Source organism: Phaethon aethereus (genome assembly GCF_964289735.1).
Source record: "Phaethon aethereus genome assembly, chromosome: 5".
In the NCBI taxonomy this organism is placed as follows: Eukaryota; Metazoa; Chordata; class Aves; order Phaethontiformes; family Phaethontidae; genus Phaethon; species Phaethon aethereus.
This window is the reverse complement of record NC_138579.1, coordinates 61,838,258-61,858,547: the sequence shown is the minus strand read 5'-3', so window position 1 is coordinate 61,858,547 and position 20,290 is coordinate 61,838,258. Positions and strand designations below refer to the sequence as shown.

The window sequence follows — 20,290 nt, the reverse complement described above, 5'->3', positions numbered from 1 at the left end:
TTCTACATAGTTTAGTTTAGCCTATTTTCACCACTTAAGTTAGCAAGATGCTAGTGTAAATATTATAAACTGAATGGAATGTTGAGAACATACAACCCAACATATCACATCAAGTTGTATCACCTACAGAAATAACCTGCAATTATTAACTCAGTCTCCCATTCCATTTTCAGTTTATAATAGCAACAACAATCTTAATGAAAGCCACTTCCTAGAGTTTAATGACTGATTAGGATTCTGATCTGAGACATACCTCAGACAGCACTGTTGAGCCAGTCATTAATCTCTTCAAAATGCAGCCATTGGATTGTTATTGCTTATAGTTAATAAACCTAGACAGAGCCCATGCCATGTCTTCTTCACAAGTCTCCACCACCTTACCAGCAAGATATTTTTAGCCCTGTCCTCTTACCATGGTTTATGACCTGTCAATCTGAGCAAAAGATCGTACAAAAATGCAGGCATTGTATGGCTGACTGTAGTCCAATATTGACACAAGAGGGGGTTGGATTGTAAACTAAAGCTAGGGTGCCTTACTGCACATTCTAACGGATTTATCTTGAAATTCAAATTAATGTGGTAGCCTGTAGGAAAAAAAAAGGATCGACACATTTTGAATAGTTATTATACAAGAACAAACATCACTTGCGAGATCTTGTAATTCTGTTTACCTTGACTATTCAAACCCCCAAACTATCCACCAAAAACATCCTCATTTTTGCTAGAAAGTTCAAAGTCACTTTGAATTCAAGTACCTGTTCTCAGGAAAAAAAAGGCTGAGTTTTAGCCACAAAGCATTCAGGGGCAGAAAAAAAAAATTAAAAAATAATCAATATACATAATAGTGTAAGCATAGCTTTGTTTAGAAGTCAGAAGAACAGACAAGACAGAGCTAGTCACCGTTACCTTGGGCTTCTTCCAGTAATCCTGAGGTAGATATCATACAGGAATGCTGGGGCCTTATGGCTTACAGCAATCCAGTAATGATATAAAAGGTGATTAGAAGTTAGATTTACATTGGGCCGTCTGAAGGCCTGTTCAAGAGGATTCCTCTTGAAAGTAGAAATTACATGGTATTCTGAGAAAGAAAAGTTGTGTTAACAGCTTTGATAATAACCATGTAAAATTTAATGGTTTTCAAAGTACATTACAGTGTACAATATTTATGTCAGTATGTTATTTAAATAACCAACTTAACTCTTCTACAATTCATAAAAACTAAAACCAAGTCATAAGCTTTTAACCTAAAATATTGTTGAATTGGTTCTTATTATAGTCAAGACATCTTTTATGCCTTCATCTTCAGTATCATATTTTATTGTAGCTTCTCTCTTTCTGTTCCTCTTCCCTACCTTAGAAGTTGTTGGTTTCAAAATTCACAGCAATTTCACTTTATATAAAGCGTGAAGCTATTTAAATAGCCATCTATATTTCACAAAGGCGGCTATTCTGATCTCGTGTGAAGAATAAATTGAAAACAGACCAAGGACTTTGCAAGCATCTGAAGTGCATTTCAAATTACTTTTAAACAACTTAGGCATTGAGAAAAAAGCGGTTAGGATGGTGCTCCATGTGAAACTCCTGCTGACACCTGAAAATTCTGTACATGACAGATATGCAGGATCAGCATCTTAAAAAGTTATGTTCCTTTTAATCATCTCTTGCAACTTTATGCTGTTGTTTATAGAGAGCATTTAAATAACCTGATTCAAATTGGGATATAAATGAAGTCAGCAATTTTCCAAGTTTGGCTGAAGCAATAAGGTTTATAAATAAGATGTATATAAAATGGGCAAACACAAATAAAAAGCATGAAGAAAGCAGTAAAGAGAAATAAAATAAGTATTGAAGTTAACTGAAAGAAAAAAAATAATCTGAACGTAAGAACTCGTATTTCTAAAAAACTGAAAGCTAATGAACAGCTTTACCATGCCAGGCAGCTTGTATTGCTATTTATAACAAAAGCTATTAACAAAGCTTTTGGCATATGGGTTACATTCTAGTCAGGATATTTAAGAGTTGAAAATAGGTGGCCATACTTTCTTAAGGATTACTTTTCCGTGTACATGAGCAGTTGGAAGTCTCATGTCTGAATATTAAAAAAGCCACTCCAACCAACAATTAACTTAGACCAAACACAACAAAGAGCTACACAAGTGCAAAACTATTACCATGCCTCTCAATTATGCAAATGTACAAAACACCTAATTGTGGGCTGTTTATCCATTTGTATTTAGTAAGGTTGGCATTAAATCCACCATCACTACAGCTCCTCTGAATGACGGTCTTCTCTGCACACTACCCACACGCTGCAGATTAGGTCATGGCAGCAAACAGAAAAATCAGTTCTCCCATAGTTTGAGTTATAATGGAATAAAGAAACCCAAGAACAAAATGAAATGGTGATAATGCTGCAAGGGAAGAGAATTAACAATGAAAGATAATGAAAAAGCACAATGCACTGCAAAATTGAGAGGCATGGCTATTATACTAGTTTTAGCAATAAAAATGCAATATAACCTACTGATTATAGCCTGTGCTTTTATTATTTGACCTTATTTTTCTATTAAAGCTTATGAAAAAGAGAAATATGGCATACCAACTTCACCCCAGTGGAAAGGATTGGTGCCACCTGTTGTACAGTTATATATCATGACATTTCTTGGTCTGGGGAGGGGGGTGGGAAGAAAAAAAGAGCAAGTTAGAAGACAAACAACCTTTTAAAAACTCAGACAAAAGGCATACCCAAAGTTATCCTTTTCCTCAACAGCATCATTCACATAAAGCAGAAAGCATCAGTCTCATGTTAGTTTTTTTGCTTTCTGTATCATCTTCCATTATTTTTCTCCTTCTTTAACTATCATAGAGAGTTAGGCATCACCTACATTACTGGAGATTATATGGATTACGACAAGACCCAAGAAGGAATTTTCAGGCATAGCTTGTACAACAGTATCAGTAGGTGATGTCTTGCTCTTAGGCATAAGTAAGTTACACTTTGAGGGACTAACACTGTTAGAACCTTAGATTCCTCTGTCCTGGGTGAATAGCAGGACACTGATTAGAAGTTCAATAGAAGACTGATTCATTAAAGTACACAATATAATTTCAAAATACTTAGTACTTTCTATTGTCACCTGTTATACCTATTAACTCCAGAATACCAGGCTGCAGCCAGTGTCGTATTGACAACAACATCTACTGGAACAAGATCTGCTACTGCATTGTTGGAAGCTCTCATTGTTCGAAGAATTCCTTTTCCTGCCTTAAAGAACAAAACAACAACAACAGAAGAGACAGGAGACCCACCAGTAAAACATACGGAGCTTTGTTGTCTTCCAAAAGGAGGAAAAAAATTTAAGTATATTCATTACTTACAGCAATGAAGAGACCACTAGGTCCATTGAAGTTATCAATCCATCCCTATTATGAACAGGGGGGAGGGAAAGGGTTTGGTTAGAGTATGCTGAAGTCAGCAGTTTCAAGTGAAAATCTGAGAAGTTTCTACGAGTATAAGCGGTAGAGGGAAAAGAGGAGAGAGATATTAATTTCCATGTCTCTAAATTAAGTTCTTCCATAGCAAAATCTGGTGATGTAACAAGTTGCTATGACTCAGACAAGAGATCTACCTATAGACTTACTGGTCCTTCAAAGTGAGATGATAGCTTGTTTATTTCTTAGTGAATAAAATGCAGGACATTGTCCATATAAACATGTTTATGTTGAAAGTATTCAAGTTTACAAGTATTTTCAGACTAGCTGCAAGCAACTCATAGAAGACAGATAAGCAGTTTTGCTATCAATTATTAGCTTTTTCATTTTTCAAACAGAAACTTTAATGACAGTATTTAGACACTATATACTTACTGGTTTGACATGTACATTGTACATAATCAAACGGTATGCAAAGTCTGTTATATGGATTTTAAGGGCTTAGAGACATTCAGTCTTGAACTGGAGAAGCTATTCCAACACCAATCTCCCATACAGGGGAAAGCATATGGCATATATCAATATAGCATACAGTACATAAAATTTATGCCATCCCCTGCAAAGCTGACAGGTCTTAACTAAAAGAAGTCGAGCCAGAATGTCTTTATGTCCTGCAGCCTCAGTTTTCTTAGTCTCCCTAACTGCTACTAACTACTAAGTATCTTGAAGAGGGAAAAACAGAAGATGATACACATAATGATACATCATGAAGTAAAAAGCTAATAATTTATTTCATGTGTGAAATAGTATCCCCCATTGTGATAGAAGCGTATTGTTCTATGATTAAAGTAATTTACCCCTCAATTTCACACATAAGAATACTGTATTTGACAGCTTTTGTATCAGAGTTGTTACTCAGAAGCAACCAAGCCACAACTTCATAGCCTAAAAGACTTCCCTCCATGAAGGTCACCAGATAAACAGCCTGTGAGCACGTACTACAGTTTACAAGCAAGATGGTCAGGTGAAAACTCAATGACTTACAGGAAAAGGCTCCTTCCAGCTAGCACCAACAATAGATGGCCTTATAATGGCTGTGTTTAGTTTTGCACCTTCTTGTTGTACTACATATTCGGCTAAGGCTTTTGTATATGTATAAGTATTAGGTCTGTCGCCTATCAGTTTAGGAGTAATATCATTTACCAGGCCATCATCCATCCACCTAAAGAAACAAAATAAGAGGTAAGTATAAATTACTGCATGCTGCTTTGCCAGGGTGGGGCAAAGCCAATACATAAAAAGGATAACCAGATAAATCAAAAATACTTTGGAAAGTAAAATTAAAAACCCATCTCTTCTTGAGATAGAAAAGAAAAACAAACTCAACAAAAAACCTATACCAAAGCATTAGCATTGCCCTAGAACGCTACGTAAGCGCAGAGAACAAGTAATTCTGTGAAGAAATTTAGGCAATAATTAAAACCTCAGCTCTGTATTTCATATTTCTGCAACCACCCCAGAATCTGATGCTAAACTAGTACACTTTAATCTCAGCTTGATTTTCAAGTTACCATGTCACATACTTCTTTCTACTTTAAACAGTTGGAAATTGTAAAACATTTCCATGAGCATTTGCATACCAAATAGTGTCTGCTGACAGCTTATACTGCACTTAACTTTAAAACCACATAGCCTCCTAAAATACCTTTCATCAAAATCTGTTAGGGGTTTTTCCTTATTTAAACTGAAGGCCAATCCCAGAGGCCAGAATAACCCAGTTTAATAGACACGGCCTATTACTCATTTTGATTATACACTACTATTTAAATTGAGGTGGCAACTGGATCTGTAGAATCCTTCTGAAAGGGGATCTTAAGGAAGAATGTTATAATTGAGATCCTAGAGCTGCAGTGTAGTTAGGCTGGTTTGTTTAAGGACATTACTACCAACTTACTGTTTATACTGAGTTCATGACCATTTTCTTTCAAATTAAACCATAGAACCTAAACATTTGACAGTAAATGCCAAGGGGGGGAAATCTTTCACCAGAACATGTGCCCAGTTCCAAGTGTTTTGGAACTTTTGTATGGTATACTGTAGAAAGTAAGCACATTCATGAACTTTGTTAAATATAAAATATTTTTTAAATTTGTTCTTACAGTTACCATGATCTTTTTTTCCTCCTTTAGAGAAAAAGGGACACAGGCTGAAATGAAAACAAGTTTCTCAGTAAAAGAGAGGGGGGTTGCATGTTCAGTGTCCACTGAAAGAAGCATACTGCTATTTACTTTTTGCCCAAGTAATTCATTTATTACACACCAACTACAGAGCATGCAGTACATTCTTTTACAAGGATCCTAATTCTATCAACCATGTTCTCAAACATGAAGTGCAGACACAGCAAGTTAGTCTTTGGACACAGGCATGCTGCTCCTACAGTAGCATTAAGTGATCTTGAAAATGATGCCACTGCAAAGGAGTCCCAGCTGCATTACGACCATCACTTCCACCTCTGTGCTGTTAAGCAATCACACACCACCTCTGATACAAGCTGGGTCACCATGTTCCTCCCCTTAACTAAACTGAGTCTTGCAATTTCATCTTGCTTCCCAATTCATTCAGCAGTTTGTATTTAAAATCGTAATAACTTTCAGTCATAGCACACAAGCACCACAGAGAGGTGCCTCTTGAGCTATTGCTACTTTGGTGTTCCCCACTTCAAAAACAGAACTTGTATTTTATTTGCTGCAACACCCAACATCTTAACCACATAAACAGAATTTAGCCAACACTGTTATTCAACAATGTTCTTTTACAATCAGAGCTGACATGCATCAGACTCCCTTCATGATATGAATAGGGCAGGGAAAAGGGGTAAAAAAGCCCTGAAAGAGACACAAATCTGTTTCTATGTCTCAGTCAGCTGTAGGCTAGAGAGATGACTCTTGCACAAGTGTACAAAAGCCTTCCCACATTGCCATGAGTTCTAAAATACAAACAGCTGTCCAAGCCCAAACCAAGCAGCTTAAGTTGTATTTATCCTGCTTTTGAAGAGATAGACAAAAAATATGACTATTTCAGAATATCTCATTTGAAAGTGTATTTAAAGTCAACATTTAAAAAAAAAGGTTGGATCAATGGGCATTCTAGGTAGTGGCTCAGTTGTTTTTAATGTTAGTGCTCTTCTATTCATAGTAACAAGTTAGAAATTTTTTTTTTTAATTAGTTATTTTTAGTTTCATACTTCTCTTACAAGGCATGATATTTTGTATGACAGGGAAGAAGGGAAAGACTGTTTAAGAGTTGAGATTATTATTTATTACATCACACGACTTATCCCGTATCTTCCACCTGTTTCAGTTAGGGTTTGACAGCTACTAAATAAGACCTCAGGACAGCTAATATACACAGAAAATAAAATATAATGAGCAATTCCCCCACCCCCCCACCCCGTAATGCCCAATTCAACACTAAAAAGCTACAGAAAACAGATTTTTCATGTTTGCGCTCTCTGAATACCTAACGGAACTACGTCTACAGTTGTGTTTCTGAGCAATTAAGTAATATTATTTCAGTATGTCAGTCTAATCTTGCAAAGGTGTTCAGGTAGATGTAGTGAAGACTGCTGTTAAAGTGGACTGTCTTGGTTTTATCCCTTTCCTTTACAATGCCCGTGCTAGCACACTTGCTACAGCACAGCTTTTTTTGTTTTTAATAGCTCCTGATTCAGCTCATCATACAGCTGAAAAACTGCCACACTCAGCATACAGGAGGCATCATGAGTAGATATGAGTATCCCTCTCCTTCAGTACCACTCCACACCTAGCTCAGCTGAAAGCAACCATAAAACTTTAGCCCATCTCCTTTGACAGAAAAGGGAAATGTCAACCCATGCTGTCAGACTTCTAGGACAGCATAAGCTAATTTCTTCATCTTTCAGGTTCCTAACCATTTTTTTGGTACTTCATTGCTAGGAAACAAGTGGTTACAGATTACTGAAGTAGCTTCACAAAACATAACACATACTCAAGAGAATCAATCAGTTTCCTGGGATCAACAGGAGGTGGATAAACTATTTCCTCAATGTGTTTTCGATTGCAATATGCATAGGCAGTAGAAATGTGCATGAACACTTCCAGATTCTTCATTCGCTGTGCCAAGAAGAGGAGCTGTTGTGTAGCAGTCACATTTAACTGAACAGCATCTCTGTTGATTAAACAGAAATTTTATTAGCAGAAAGCAAGACAAAAACAACTAAAAATAATGAACTAGTCAATTCACTCCTAAATGCCTCAGTGATGGGTATATAAAGTATTCCTAAATATTCCACCCTCCCCAGAAAACCAGCACAGTGTCTTAACTTTCTGCTTAGAACAATACGCTGCAGGCTTAGCCTAGACCATCTGCCTCTCAACGTTCAGGATAATTTTCCTAACTTTTAGCCTGTTCTTATTGGCATCCTCATGCTCTATGACTAGAGTGGGAAAATAAGCATACCTTTGATCTCCTCAAGCTAAATCCCCATCCTTCATTTTTCATAAAATGTGAAGGAAATAACACAACGCAACACTTAGCTGCCACATGAGACACATCTCTGAACTTCCTAGTTCAAGCTAAGTTAGGTCAACAAGTCAGAAGGAAGGCTTAGAGGGCTACTAAGTTGGAGATTGGCATCTTCTTGTAGGACAATACAACAAGATTACAGGAAGGAAGGAAGGGGGGGAAAAAAAAAAAAAAGGGAAACCACCAAGAACCGCACTTTCCTCCAACTTCACTGCTTCTCATTAAAATAGAGTCCTTAAGGACACTGTAGGAGAGTAGGTATATCTCTACAACTCCCACTAGAACACAGCTTACTGACCGCTCAGATATTCTCTCCAACATATAAAATTTACCATGGGCACTAGTTTTCCCACACACAGTGTACTAAACAACTAAGTTTCAAGAATACAGCTAAATAAAGTTTTATCAAAGTCTTTGCAATAAAGTGTTACATTAACAAAAAAACCCCACACCCTTAGTACCCCCAAATAAGCACTAAGTTTACGACTGCTTTATCACATATTATTACTGAAGCACTGGGAGGACAGGAGAGCGGGACCAGTATGCTAAAGCAATTAACATCAATGGAAAATGTTACTTCAGAATAAGTTAGTTTGGTGTTTCGGTTTTCTGGTTTTTTGGGGGGTGGAGGGGTGGGGTTTTGGTTTGTTTGTTTAGGTAAAAGCATTGTTCTCCGTCTTCACCGCCTCTTTCAAGAAGTCAAAAGGAAGGAGTTCATAATCCAAGCTGTATGTACCACTTTACGATACAGAAATATATAGCAAGTAGAAGTTAGGAAAAGTTCCAAATTAAGTCCAAGTATTTTACTTTCTTGACTTTATTCCTACCACTGGCCCTAAACCAAGTATTTTGAACTTTACATTAGTTATTCCTGTTAAATATCTGATGAAAGCTTCTCTAGGTGGTCTTCAGATTTGTAAGGTTCCTCCAACCACTCCAGCAGATCTGCTAGGAAAGAGTTGAGGCCAGTGCACCTAAGAAATGCTCGCATTTTCTACTTTGTTAAACAATATACTGGGCCAACCAAGAAAGCAGGAACTGCCAGAGGCTTTTTTGTACCAAGACCCTATTCCACCAGTCTTTCAAATTGTTTTAAAGTCCCTCTGGGCTTTTGTCAGGTTGACAGCTCCTTAATGTTTCAAGACCATTCTACATTATGTTTCAGCATGCAACATAGCATTCTTAGAGAGGTAGTGCCAGCCTTTGTAACAACACAAAGAAAATCTGACTTCAGAAGTGTTTTATCTCAAAGTTGCTTTACTTGCCACCCCTCGCTCCCCAATAAAAAATGGAGATATTCCTCAAAGTCCTTTACCCAAATTGGTTATTTATTCTAGTGTTTCAACACTAAATAAAGTAATTGTTTTTGCCAAAAAGCAAATAGAATATTTTCTTGCTTCTTTTTCTAGAGCTCAGTCTGGCCACAGTTGTAAAGGATAACGAAAAAATGTTTTTACAAATATATTAACAACAAAAAGAGAGGCAAGGAGAATCTCCATCCCCTACTGGATATGGCGGGGAACATTGTCTCCAAGGACGAGGACAAGGCTGAGGTACTTAATGCCTTTTTTGCCTCAGTCTTAAATAGCCAGTCCAGGTATCCACAGGGTATTCAGCCCCCTGAGCTGGAAGATGGGGATGGAGCACAACAAACTCCTCATAATCCAGGAGGAAGCAGTTAAGGACATGTTAAACCACCTGGACACCCACAAGTCTATGGGGCCTGATGGGATCCACCTGAGAGCACTGAGGGAGCTGGCAGAGGAGCTTGCCCAGACCCTCTCCATCATCTATCAGCAGTCCTGGTTAACAGGGGAGGTCCTGCCGATGTGACACCCATCTACAAGAAAGGCCGGAAAGAGGATTCGGGGAGCTACAGGCCTGTCAGCCTGACCTCTGTACTGGGGAAGATTATGGAGCGGATGGTCTTGAGAGTGCTCACAGGGCATCTGCAGGACAACCAAGGGATCAGGCCCAGCCAGCATGGGTTCATGGAAGGCAGGTCCTGCTTCACCAACCTGATCTCCTTCTATGACCAGGTGACCCGCCTAAGTGGATGAGGGAAAGGCTGTGGATGTTGTCTACCTGGACTTTAGTAAAGCCTTTGACAGCATCTCCCACAGCATTCTCCTGGAGAAGCTGGCGGCTCATGGCTTAGACAGGTGTACTCTTTGCTGGGTGAGGAACTGGCTGGGTGGCCGAGCCCAGAGAGTTGTGGTGAATGGCGTTAAATCCAGCTGGTGGCCGGTCACAAGCACTGTTCCCCAGGGCTCGGTTCTGGGGCCAGTCTTGTTCAATATCTTTATTGATGATCTAGATGAGGGAATCGAGTGCTCCCTCAGTGAGTTTGCAGATGACACCAAGTTGGGTGGGAGTGTTGATCTGCTGGAGGGTAGGAGGGCTCTGCAGAGGGATCTGGACAGGCTGGATCGATGGGTTGAGGTCAACTGTATGAGGTTTAATAAGGCCAAGGGCTGTGTCCTGCACTTGGGTCACAACAACCCCATGCAACGCTAAAGACTTGGAGAGGAGTGGCTGGAGAGCTGCCTGGCGGAAAGGGACCTGGGGGTGCTGGTTGACAGCCGGCTGAATATGAGCCAGCAGTGTGCCCAGGTGGCCAAGAAGGCCAACAGCATCCTGGCCTGTATCAGCAATAGTGGTGTGGCCAGCAGGAGTAGGGAAGTGACTGTGCCCCTGTACTCGACACTGGTGAGGCCGCACCTTGAATACTGTGTCCAGTTTTGGGCCCCTCACTACAAGAAGGATGTTGAGGTGCTGGAATGTGTCCAGAGAAGGGCAACAAAGCTGGTGAGGGGTCTGGAGCACAAGTCTTCTGAGGAGCGGCTGAGGGAACTGGGGTTGTTCAGTCTGGAGAAGAGGAGGCTGAGGGGGGACCTTATCGCGCTCTACAGCTACCTGGAAGGGGGTTGTGTTCACGAGGGCGCTGGTCTCTTCTCCCAAGTAACCAGCGATAGGACAAGAGGAAATGGCCTCAAGTTGCGCCAGGGGAGGTTTAGATTGGATATTAGGAAAGACTTCTTCACTGAGAGGGTGGTCAGGCATTGGAACAGGCTGCCCAGGGAGGTGGTGGAGTCACCATCTCTGGAAGTGTTCAAAAACCGTGTGGATGTGGCGCTTCGAGACATGGTTTAGGGAACATGGTGGTGCTGGATTAATGGTTGGACTTTATGATCTTGAAGGTCCTTTCCAACCTAGTGTTTCTGTAATTCTGGTACTCTTTTCTCTAGTATTTCCTTAACAGACTTTCTGTGTAACATGGAGGTTTTCAACTTCTAGTTTTCGTCTTTCTCCCTGTGCATCTACTTCTCCCTACTCTCCCTCCAATGCAAACTTCTATTCTTCTTAATGAAGGACTTTCTGAAGACATGGAAAAAGCTGAGTAGCATTTAGTCTCTTATTTGTTCATCAGGAAGAGAGCAAGTGCTAGAACTTCCCCCCACATAACTTTTTAGCAAAACTGTATCTCTGAAAATGTGCATTCCCCTTCTAACAAGAAAGGTTAAAGGAATAATTTGTGTTCCTTTATAAATACTAGGAAAAAAGCTCTAATATTACTACGGAGCACAGTACATATAGGTACAGATTATTCGTATCCTTTCTAACCATCTCAGAGATCACAGCAAAACATGATGTTAGGAAGACTCAGAGTAGTAAGATGTTCCCTAGCCTCTTCAACAGCTTCCCTTCAAAAAACAGGCATGGGATTTAGGTAAAAAAAAAAAAAAAACACCACACAAAACAAATCCCCAAACCAACAACAACAAAAAAAACAAAAAAAAAGCCACACAGAAAAAACCTGAGGGGCCTGTAGCAGAACTACAAGAATAATTTATTTAGTTTTAAGTGCTAATAATGGATTTGTCTTTTTGCCTAAAGCATTAACAAGAGATGAACTTTTCCACATTGAATAGTGTAATTCTAACCTCTGGCAAAGCAGTTCTAAATAATACACCTCCATCTTCCTAAGAAGAGCAAATGAAAACCCAACAGCTTAAGATAAGTTTGGGGGAAAAGGTTATTTCCTTAAGGGACATCACAAAACTGACCAAGCACACAAACAGCAGAGTCCATGAAGCAGCCTGACAGGCTGAATGCTTCCAAGATCATGCAGACAACCCTATTTACCCCCTCCCTTTGAGTACCATTGGTTTACCAGACCAGAATAGACAGAATTTTAGACTCACCTCAGTGTTTCATTGAATCTGATTGTAGCAGCACAATGAAATATAATATTAATGCATTCTATAAGTTCTTCCTTTATTGGTTCACTAAGGTCCAGTTCAGGCTGTGTAAGTTCACTCGTAATTACTATTATTTTTGCTCTGAAGTCTGGTTGCTCATCTCTCAACCTGTCAAAGAGCTGTCAAAAAAACAGGACTAAAAATTCAAACTAATAGCCTGTGAAGACAAGAGAGACACATTTCATTTAAATGAAGAAAAACCCCCACATTTTCTGCCTATATAGACTTACATATCTCCTTATTTCTCAAGATCATCAGTAAGTTAGAAAAGCGTGTTAGAAATATTACAACATCACGTTACTGACTTCCCATGAACATATTCAGTGATGACATTGTGCACACTTTATCCCACACAGTGAAAGCAGTATTGCATGTGTTGTATAGAAGGCAGTAAGACTTCAGTTTGCACTTACATTTTTTTTTAATACTGGTTCCTATCCTTAAAACCAGATTTCTATCAGTATCAGAAGAAAGAAAGAAAGGTCTCTATTAGACACCAGGAGTGAAAGAAATTTTAAGTAGCAACCTAAATACTGCAATCTCTTTTCTTTCAACAGAAGGAAAGGGAAAAGTCTGCCCAGTTCCCAAGCTTGATAACAACTGTTCAAATCCTTATAGACTTGCACAAGTCATGCTGGTTTTTATGTTTAGAAGGCTTTAATGAAGCTTTTAAAATTTCCAGTGATTTAAGAAATTCTATCCTAGAATTATGCCAGTTCTGGGGAACTTCCAGATCTAAAAAATTGCTTCTCTGGCTAGTTAAAAAAGAAAGGCAGGGTTAAAGTCTGCATACCATGTTAGAACATCTGATCAAGTCTTATCAAATTGGTGTTTGGCTACTTTCACTGAAAAAAATTCACCTATGTTATATTCCATCATATATTCTCCTCATAATTAACTAGGTTCTACAGATAAAAATTCTTGCCTCATCTTATTTACACTTATTAGTATGCAAGTTTTCCTGAGCAAAATAGTACTATGGGAATAAAACACACTTGAAGTTTCACCAGAGCAGACCCCTCTTCTTAATTGTATAGGGGCCAATACCTTAGCAAGTGCTTCATCCATCACAAGTCGATTAAAATGTATTAATCACAGCAGTACTTCCCCCCCCCGCCCTCCAAGCATGCAGTTACACCAAATGCAAATAGTTAAAACACATTTCCTTATGGAATAAAAAGAAGTTAATTCATTTTCAACTATAAATTAAGTCACCTAAAGGTGCAGTTTCATGACTCAAGGCAATACAGCTTTGTACTGCTACCAAATAGATTGGTCCCTCTCCTACCTTCTTCATTTTCACATTGCTTCTCCTGCACTGGCAATAGCAAGCAGCCAATGGCTGTGTGAGCATGCCAGCTTGCAGGTCCGAGTGAAAAAATACTGGTTTTTTTTTTTTAGACATTTTTTCAGCTCAGCTGTGAGCTAATGCAGCTCACTGTGTGGCCACTTAAAGTACTAGTGGTGATGCTATAGTGAGAATATGGGACATCTCCAGCGATAGAATCTTGAACTGATTTCCCAAACATGAAGCCTCACCTTAAAAAACAAAAGTTGCCAAGACAGCACTTAAAGATTCCGTAATTCTTGGAGGTACAGCAAACAGCACCTACCCAAGGACAGGAAGCCTTCTGTCATTTTGAAAATAAACCTGCTATGTTTTTAGTTGGAAAGATGATGCCTGCCTCCAGGGAACTGAAACAACTACCTTTTGAGCATATTAATGTGTAGTATGCATTATACTAGAAAAGCAGTCCCGTGAATAAGCACTTAAAGAACCAGTCTGGTACTTTTAGCTTATACGTTATGTATGTTCTGCCTATTTTCACATCCACAGCCGTACATTATTCCTACATGCCTCATACTAGCACTGACACCAGTACAAAGGGGAACAAGGACAAGCATCTAGCGTACATGCAATACATACAGCAAATTAACAGAGGAATTGGGTATCTCGAGTCCAAAGGAAGTAGAAACCTCAACATTTTTTGGCTATTTGCTGCTCAATTTATTTTAATTATGAGATTCACCTGTTCAGATTTTGAACTCTTCAAGAAACAGAATGTCCAACTACCTGTAGAACTCTTAATGAGTCCATCCAAATTGTGAGAAATTACTGGCAGGGCTCTTGCAACTGGACAACTTAAGACAACAGATCCCATTAAAATTTTTCATAGTCTTTTGGAGGAATCTTGATTACATTAATGCCAGTTAAATAATACACTGTCAATATAATTTGTCTAACCAGTGATGAAGGCAGAACATCTACATCTCTGCATAGTTGTGCAACACCATCCCTTTGTGTTCTTTCTCTAGGGACTAAGATGTAGGACTACCTCAAGCAGTAGTCCTGCTTACCAAGACCACTGCTGTGAACCTGTTCCAGCAATAAGTGCTCACCAAGACTCATAAAACACATCAGATTGTTATCTCAGCAGCAGTTGGTATAGACTATAAGCAGAAGATTTGGACTCAAATTTATAAGCCTTTTAACAACACATGAGTTACACAAAAGCTATAATGAGGCTTAAGTCTCATTGTATTTTAAGTCAGCCCACACCACCGCTACTCTCCTCCCTGCCTGAATATTCCCCACTTTTTTGGGGGATAATACTGTATACAAAAATGGGATTGAGAAACTTTTCCTTTCTCCTTTCAGACTTTAGCCTTGAGAACTTTTCCTTGTTTCAGGAAATGACAAACTGAGGGTTTTTATGTAGTGAGAATTTGCAACTCTAAGACAGAGCCTCGCTGTAACTCATTCAGTTGCATTCTACAACACTGTATGGGACTCAAGCAGATGCTTTTGAGCAATGAGCTACAGGTTTGACATGGTTATAGAAAATAATTTACTAGGGACAGAGTCGTCCTCATGTCTGCTGTAATTTTCACTAGTCAGCCACAGAAATTCATTGCCTTACTTTAAACAACTTACCTCTCCTAACCTAAAGGTATTCATACTTTCTTATTGATTCCCTTTAAGCACCTTCTAAGCACATGCTTTGTGAAGACTACATTGCATCTCAACGTAATTCCTAAGCCTGAAAGATTAAACTGCCAACTCCCGTGCCCCGTAAGAGAAAGGCCTGGATAGAAATAAACAAACTCTGGTTTAGCAAAGTTCATGCTAGAAACCTCTGCCCTTCCTGTTCATCCTTCTCATCATAAATGGGATACTCTGTAGTAAAGAGATGGGCAACACTGATGGATGGTTCTGCATGCAATAAGAACACGCAGCCTTGTTCTCAAGAGAATCAGGGAATCGTTGGGTTGAAAGGGACCTGTTAAGGTCATCTATTCCAACCCCCCTGCAATGAGCAGGGACATCTTCAACTAGAGCAAGTTGCTCAGAGCCCTCTCCAACCTGACCTGGAACGTTTCCAGGGATGGGGCATCTGCCACCTCTCTGGGCAACCTGTGCCAGTGTTTCACCACCCTCATGGTGAAATATTTCTTCCTTATATCTAGTCTGAATCTACCCTCTTTTAGCTTAAAATCATTACCCCTTGTCCTATCACAACAGGCCCTGCTAAAAAGTCTGTCCCCATCCTTCTTACAAGCCCCCTTTAAGTCCTGGAAGGCTGAAATAAGGTCTCCCCAGAGCCTTCTCTTCTCCAGGCTGAACAACTCCAACTCTCTCAGCCTGTCCTCATAGGAGAGGTGTTCCATCCCACTGCTCAGTTTTGTGGCCTTCCTCTGGACCTGCTCCAACAGGTCCATGTCTTTCCTGTGCTGAGGGCTCCAGAGCTGGACGCAATACTGCGGGTGGGGTCTCACCAGAGCAGAGTAGTCACCTCCCTCAACCTGCTGGCCACACTTTTTTGAATGCAGCCCAGGATATGGTTGGCCTTCTGGGCTGTGAGGGCACATTGCTGGCTCATGTCCTGCTTTTCATCCACCAGTACCATCAAGTCCTTCTTGGCAGGGCTGCTCTCAATCCCTTCATCTCCCAGCCTTTATTGATACTAGGGGTATCAGAATATTAAGACTCATTAGCCTTTTCACAAGAAAAGTATCCCACCCAGCATGCACAGAAAATGATTTAGATCGCCACTTTGATAATTCCATAGCACAGAATTTCAGTGTCTTTCCTTTGCTGTCACAGAGATATAGTAAACTGTATACCTAACAGAAATCCGTGGCAGATTCTATTAAGTCAAACATTTCTGTTCTGTCTACAAACACAAGCTATTTGAACAACCTGTTGAGATCACATATTCTTGCTTACCAGTAAATCAAATATCACATCCAAGAAAAAAGAAGTACTAAGCCTCATCTTACAGAAGGCATAAGGAGAAAAAGTGCCTTGCTTGAGATATAAAGAAGGGTCTCAATCCCATGTTAAAACTCCCAGTCCACCCTGCCTCTTGCACTTGATTATACATTCTCTTAAGTTTTAATTCAGGTGTTTTACTTCTCAGTTCTGCATTACAGCTGAATATCCTTCTCCTGAATTAAATACAGAATAATTTTCCACTACTGGCTTCGCTAGAGATTAACAGCTTGAAAACCAGCTCTAGAAGCACTGCCAGGTCTTGCATTTTATATTTCTATTAGAAAAATATTTAACAACAATATTATGCTTTAGACAAACAAAAGTTGTTCTCAAAAATGGGAACATTATAAAGAAGAGCAAAAATGTCCTTTGTGAGCACATGACATACCTTACAGCTGGTAATTTCTTCTATTCGTGCTTCAGGTGTCTGCCCTGCTTTGTGTCTTACCAATACATACACTGCTTTCACTTTAGGACAAGATCTGAGCAGCTTTTCCAAAAGCACTTTTCCCATGAATCCTGTAGCTCCTGTCAAGAGGACGTTCTTTCCTTCATAGTATTCGGGGATGGAAACCATTATGACCTTAACAAAAGTTAAAAACAAAAGCATATTAGAGAACTTCTAGGAGTTCAGATTTGCAGAAGATAGAAATAAACGACACAGATACATACATTCAGTCTCATACCTAAAACAAATGCTTAGCAGCCGTGGTTTTTATCTATAACCATTATTTAAAGATGTCTTTTTCACCACATTCCAACAGAGTCCCACAAGGTCACAACAGTCATCCCAGATCCTCTTGTAAATTGTCCCTGTTAACAGTATCTTAAGGAGTTAGAGACCCACTCAGCCTAGGAAAATAGCTCAACCTCAGTCTATTTTTACCTCTATGTGCATGGTCCTTTACCACTCTAAGTGACTGTTGCATGTAAACTAAAGGTCATATCATTAAAATATAATCACAAGTAGATACTTCAAATGCGCTGACAGAAGACAGGGAGCCAGGCATCTGCCAATTGCAGGCCCTGGTATTTCTCCTGTGTCAGCAAAGTTCCCTGCCAGTGTTAGGCTGAGCCTTCCTACAAATTATGCTATGCCAGAGAGAAAGTAGGGTTAGTTGCTTGGTACCTGCTGGTTTTATACTGATTACAAAAAACTATACAGTTCCACAGATGATACATGTTTCCAGCCTTTTCATCAATTAAGTCTGCCGGGTTTTTCCCCCAAATGAGTGATTAGAATTCTCACAAAAACTAAAGATTTGAGTTAGCCACAAACCAACCTCCTAATAAAATGAAGGGCAAGGGACTGTTACTCAAATCCAGCACAACACTCAAAACTGTTGTAGATTTTGCTTCAGTTAGGAAGTTAACTATGAGAATTATTATTTATTTTCCCTTTCTTAATCAACCATTTGGAAATACAGCTTACTTTTACTGTAGAAGACTGTAGCCTATGGATATACTTCCACCATGTTTCACCAATCTTTCTAATTAGACTTATAAAAATAAGCTGATGTAGTGAAGTCTAGTTATAGTCTCCTATAGCAGATACACACACAAATCATTATGACCAAAACACTATCAAAAGGGACAGATTCCATAAGACCATGATACTAAAAAAAACATGACAAAAATTAGTCTGTAAAGACAGATGGAATGTTTCTTAAGCAAGTAAGAACTACAACACTGAATACCTAAACAGGATGAGAGCCCTTCTTCACCTGCCACACAAGAATAAAGAAATGCAACTTCTAAATATGCTTAGCTCTATTTGACACAGCAGGGTACGGCAAGCAGGAACTTACCAGGGAATACACACAAGGTGTTGTAAGTTAAGAGCGAACAACTATAGGCATAATTTGCACATTTTGCCTGAGAATTAAGTACATCTTTTTTGAACACTTGTCTACATCTCAGGTACCGGTCATATTAAAGCAACTGTGCTGTGTTTTTCATGTGCTTGTATCACAACAAAGCCTCTGAACAAGCTGTAAATGATGACTTGCCAGAAATGAGTTATCACCTGCACATGTCCCAGTTTCAGGACTCTGGCTACGACGTCTTACGTTTTTTGGTCCAACACTCCAAATCTTATTTTGACTCCCTTCTTTGACAAATTTATCTCCTGTATTTGTTAGCAAAGCATCTAAATACTGATAAAGTGATACAGTAGCAAGTTTAGAACAGAACATGCCCTAGTTTCTCCATTGGTCACAGTACATCATCCAAAATTGTTCTTTAAAGGTTGATGAGATTGAAAGAGGTGGATGGAGGGAAAAAGCTATTTACATTAAACCACTTTTGCCACATACTTAAGAGACTTAAAAACTTAAAACGCAAATTTCAAAGCACACGTCCTGCAATAAAGTATGGAGAGAAAGACAGAGCATGCTTATGAGTCATCTTCCCCTGTTCCATGTAAGATACAGGCCTGTTGCCTTCCCTGTGGCTCTTGAAGTCAAACTTAATACTCCCTGCTGTTCAAGTATTTCTTCCCTGTAACTTCAATTCTCCTGGTCTTTGCATGCACCGTTCAACTCCATTTCCTCCCAAAAATGTGCATGCTTGCTCCCACATATAGGATAAGACTTCTGTTCCCTAAGAGGGAAGAGAAAACTCATGCAGTCATTACCATACAAATTTTGTTACCAAGATTCAGTTTTGTTATGGTTCCTACATAATCTTGTTACTAATTTACCTGCCTAGCCATAATGCATATTTTTTACCCCTTAAGACTCTATGACAGTGCTTTTATACATCAGTTCGCTTGCTCTTCCTCAAAAGGCAGGCATAATACTACTTCTGACATACTGCCATATCCTCTATCTGCAAACCTGTTCACGTGGGCAGAGACAGTCTGGCTACATAAACACTGGAACCTTGCTACAACACCCAGTACATGGGCTACCATCCAACATCTGTTTCTAAAAGCTAAAACAATGAAAAAAGTTATGCTGCCAGCGGAAATATCTGTGTTGCTATGGTCCAGCTTTTTAGCTAACTGAAAAATCTGACAATATTTAGGGTCATACGATGCGAAGAAAACTAGAAGCCAGAATAGATCAGAAAGTTTCCTGCCTCAGTTATTTCTGGCCATACTCCTTTGAGTATGAGGTTGATACCAGATCAAAAATAATTATATTATCCTACTGAAACTCTTACAGAATACCAGACCTACAAAACATCCAGAGACAAAGCTATGACTAAGTATAATGATGAAATGGGTTCAGTTAAAAAAACATGAAAATGCATACTCACATTCACACTTGAGAGACAGCAAGACCTATATGTTTGCAGGCTAATTTTTTTTTTTTTTTGAAGGATTGACAGAAATGTTTCCTTTGAGAAACTCTCAACACCATTTCTCTTTACCCTGCTCTCCGATAACTAGCCTCTGGTAGATTTTATTCACAGCAATTTTCCACACTAACTTTTTCTTCTACTTCCATTCCTCTAGAAGATTCCAGCTAGAAAACAAGAATTGGTGACCTTTTCAGAAGTACACATTGCTGCCAAAGTTACAGCAATAAACACTGGGATTGTGAGGGAACTGCTTAGAAGCACCAAATTTGGATTAAGCATAAAAACCAAGTATGGAATCTAGGTGTGAATGAACAAAGTCTGAAATCAGCAGCCTATGTTTTGCCCCACTAGAAATAAAGGTTTTCTCAACCAGAAGAATGTTCCCATTCTCTACCTATCTTTCCCAGCCTTCTCTCAGAATGCATCTCCACATGCCAGTTAGCTTAGCATT

General features: G+C 39.3%; 1 protein-coding gene across 1 annotated transcript in view; it reads right to left on the bottom strand.

Moving 5' to 3' along the window:
* The window catches only part of FAR1 (fatty acyl-CoA reductase 1), a gene marked incomplete at its 3' end in the record, with an annotated part of 28,696 nt that extends 11,580 nt beyond the window's left edge, over positions 1–17,116 (bottom strand). Inside the window, exons 1-8 of the mRNA XM_081999840.1 lie at positions 16,922–17,116; positions 12,201–12,376; positions 7,459–7,638; positions 4,477–4,654; positions 3,379–3,423; positions 3,147–3,265; positions 2,600–2,667; positions 907–1,078 (exon numbers count right to left, since the gene is read on the bottom strand). Of these exons, the coding sequence (XP_081855966.1) occupies positions 907–1,078; positions 2,600–2,667; positions 3,147–3,265; positions 3,379–3,423; positions 4,477–4,654; positions 7,459–7,638; positions 12,201–12,376; positions 16,922–17,110 (1,127 nt within the window). The 5' untranslated portion in view covers positions 17,111–17,116. The remainder of the gene's footprint in view (positions 1–906; positions 1,079–2,599; positions 2,668–3,146; positions 3,266–3,378; positions 3,424–4,476; positions 4,655–7,458; positions 7,639–12,200; positions 12,377–16,921) is intronic.
* Positions 17,117–20,290: the final 3,174 nt, after the last annotated feature.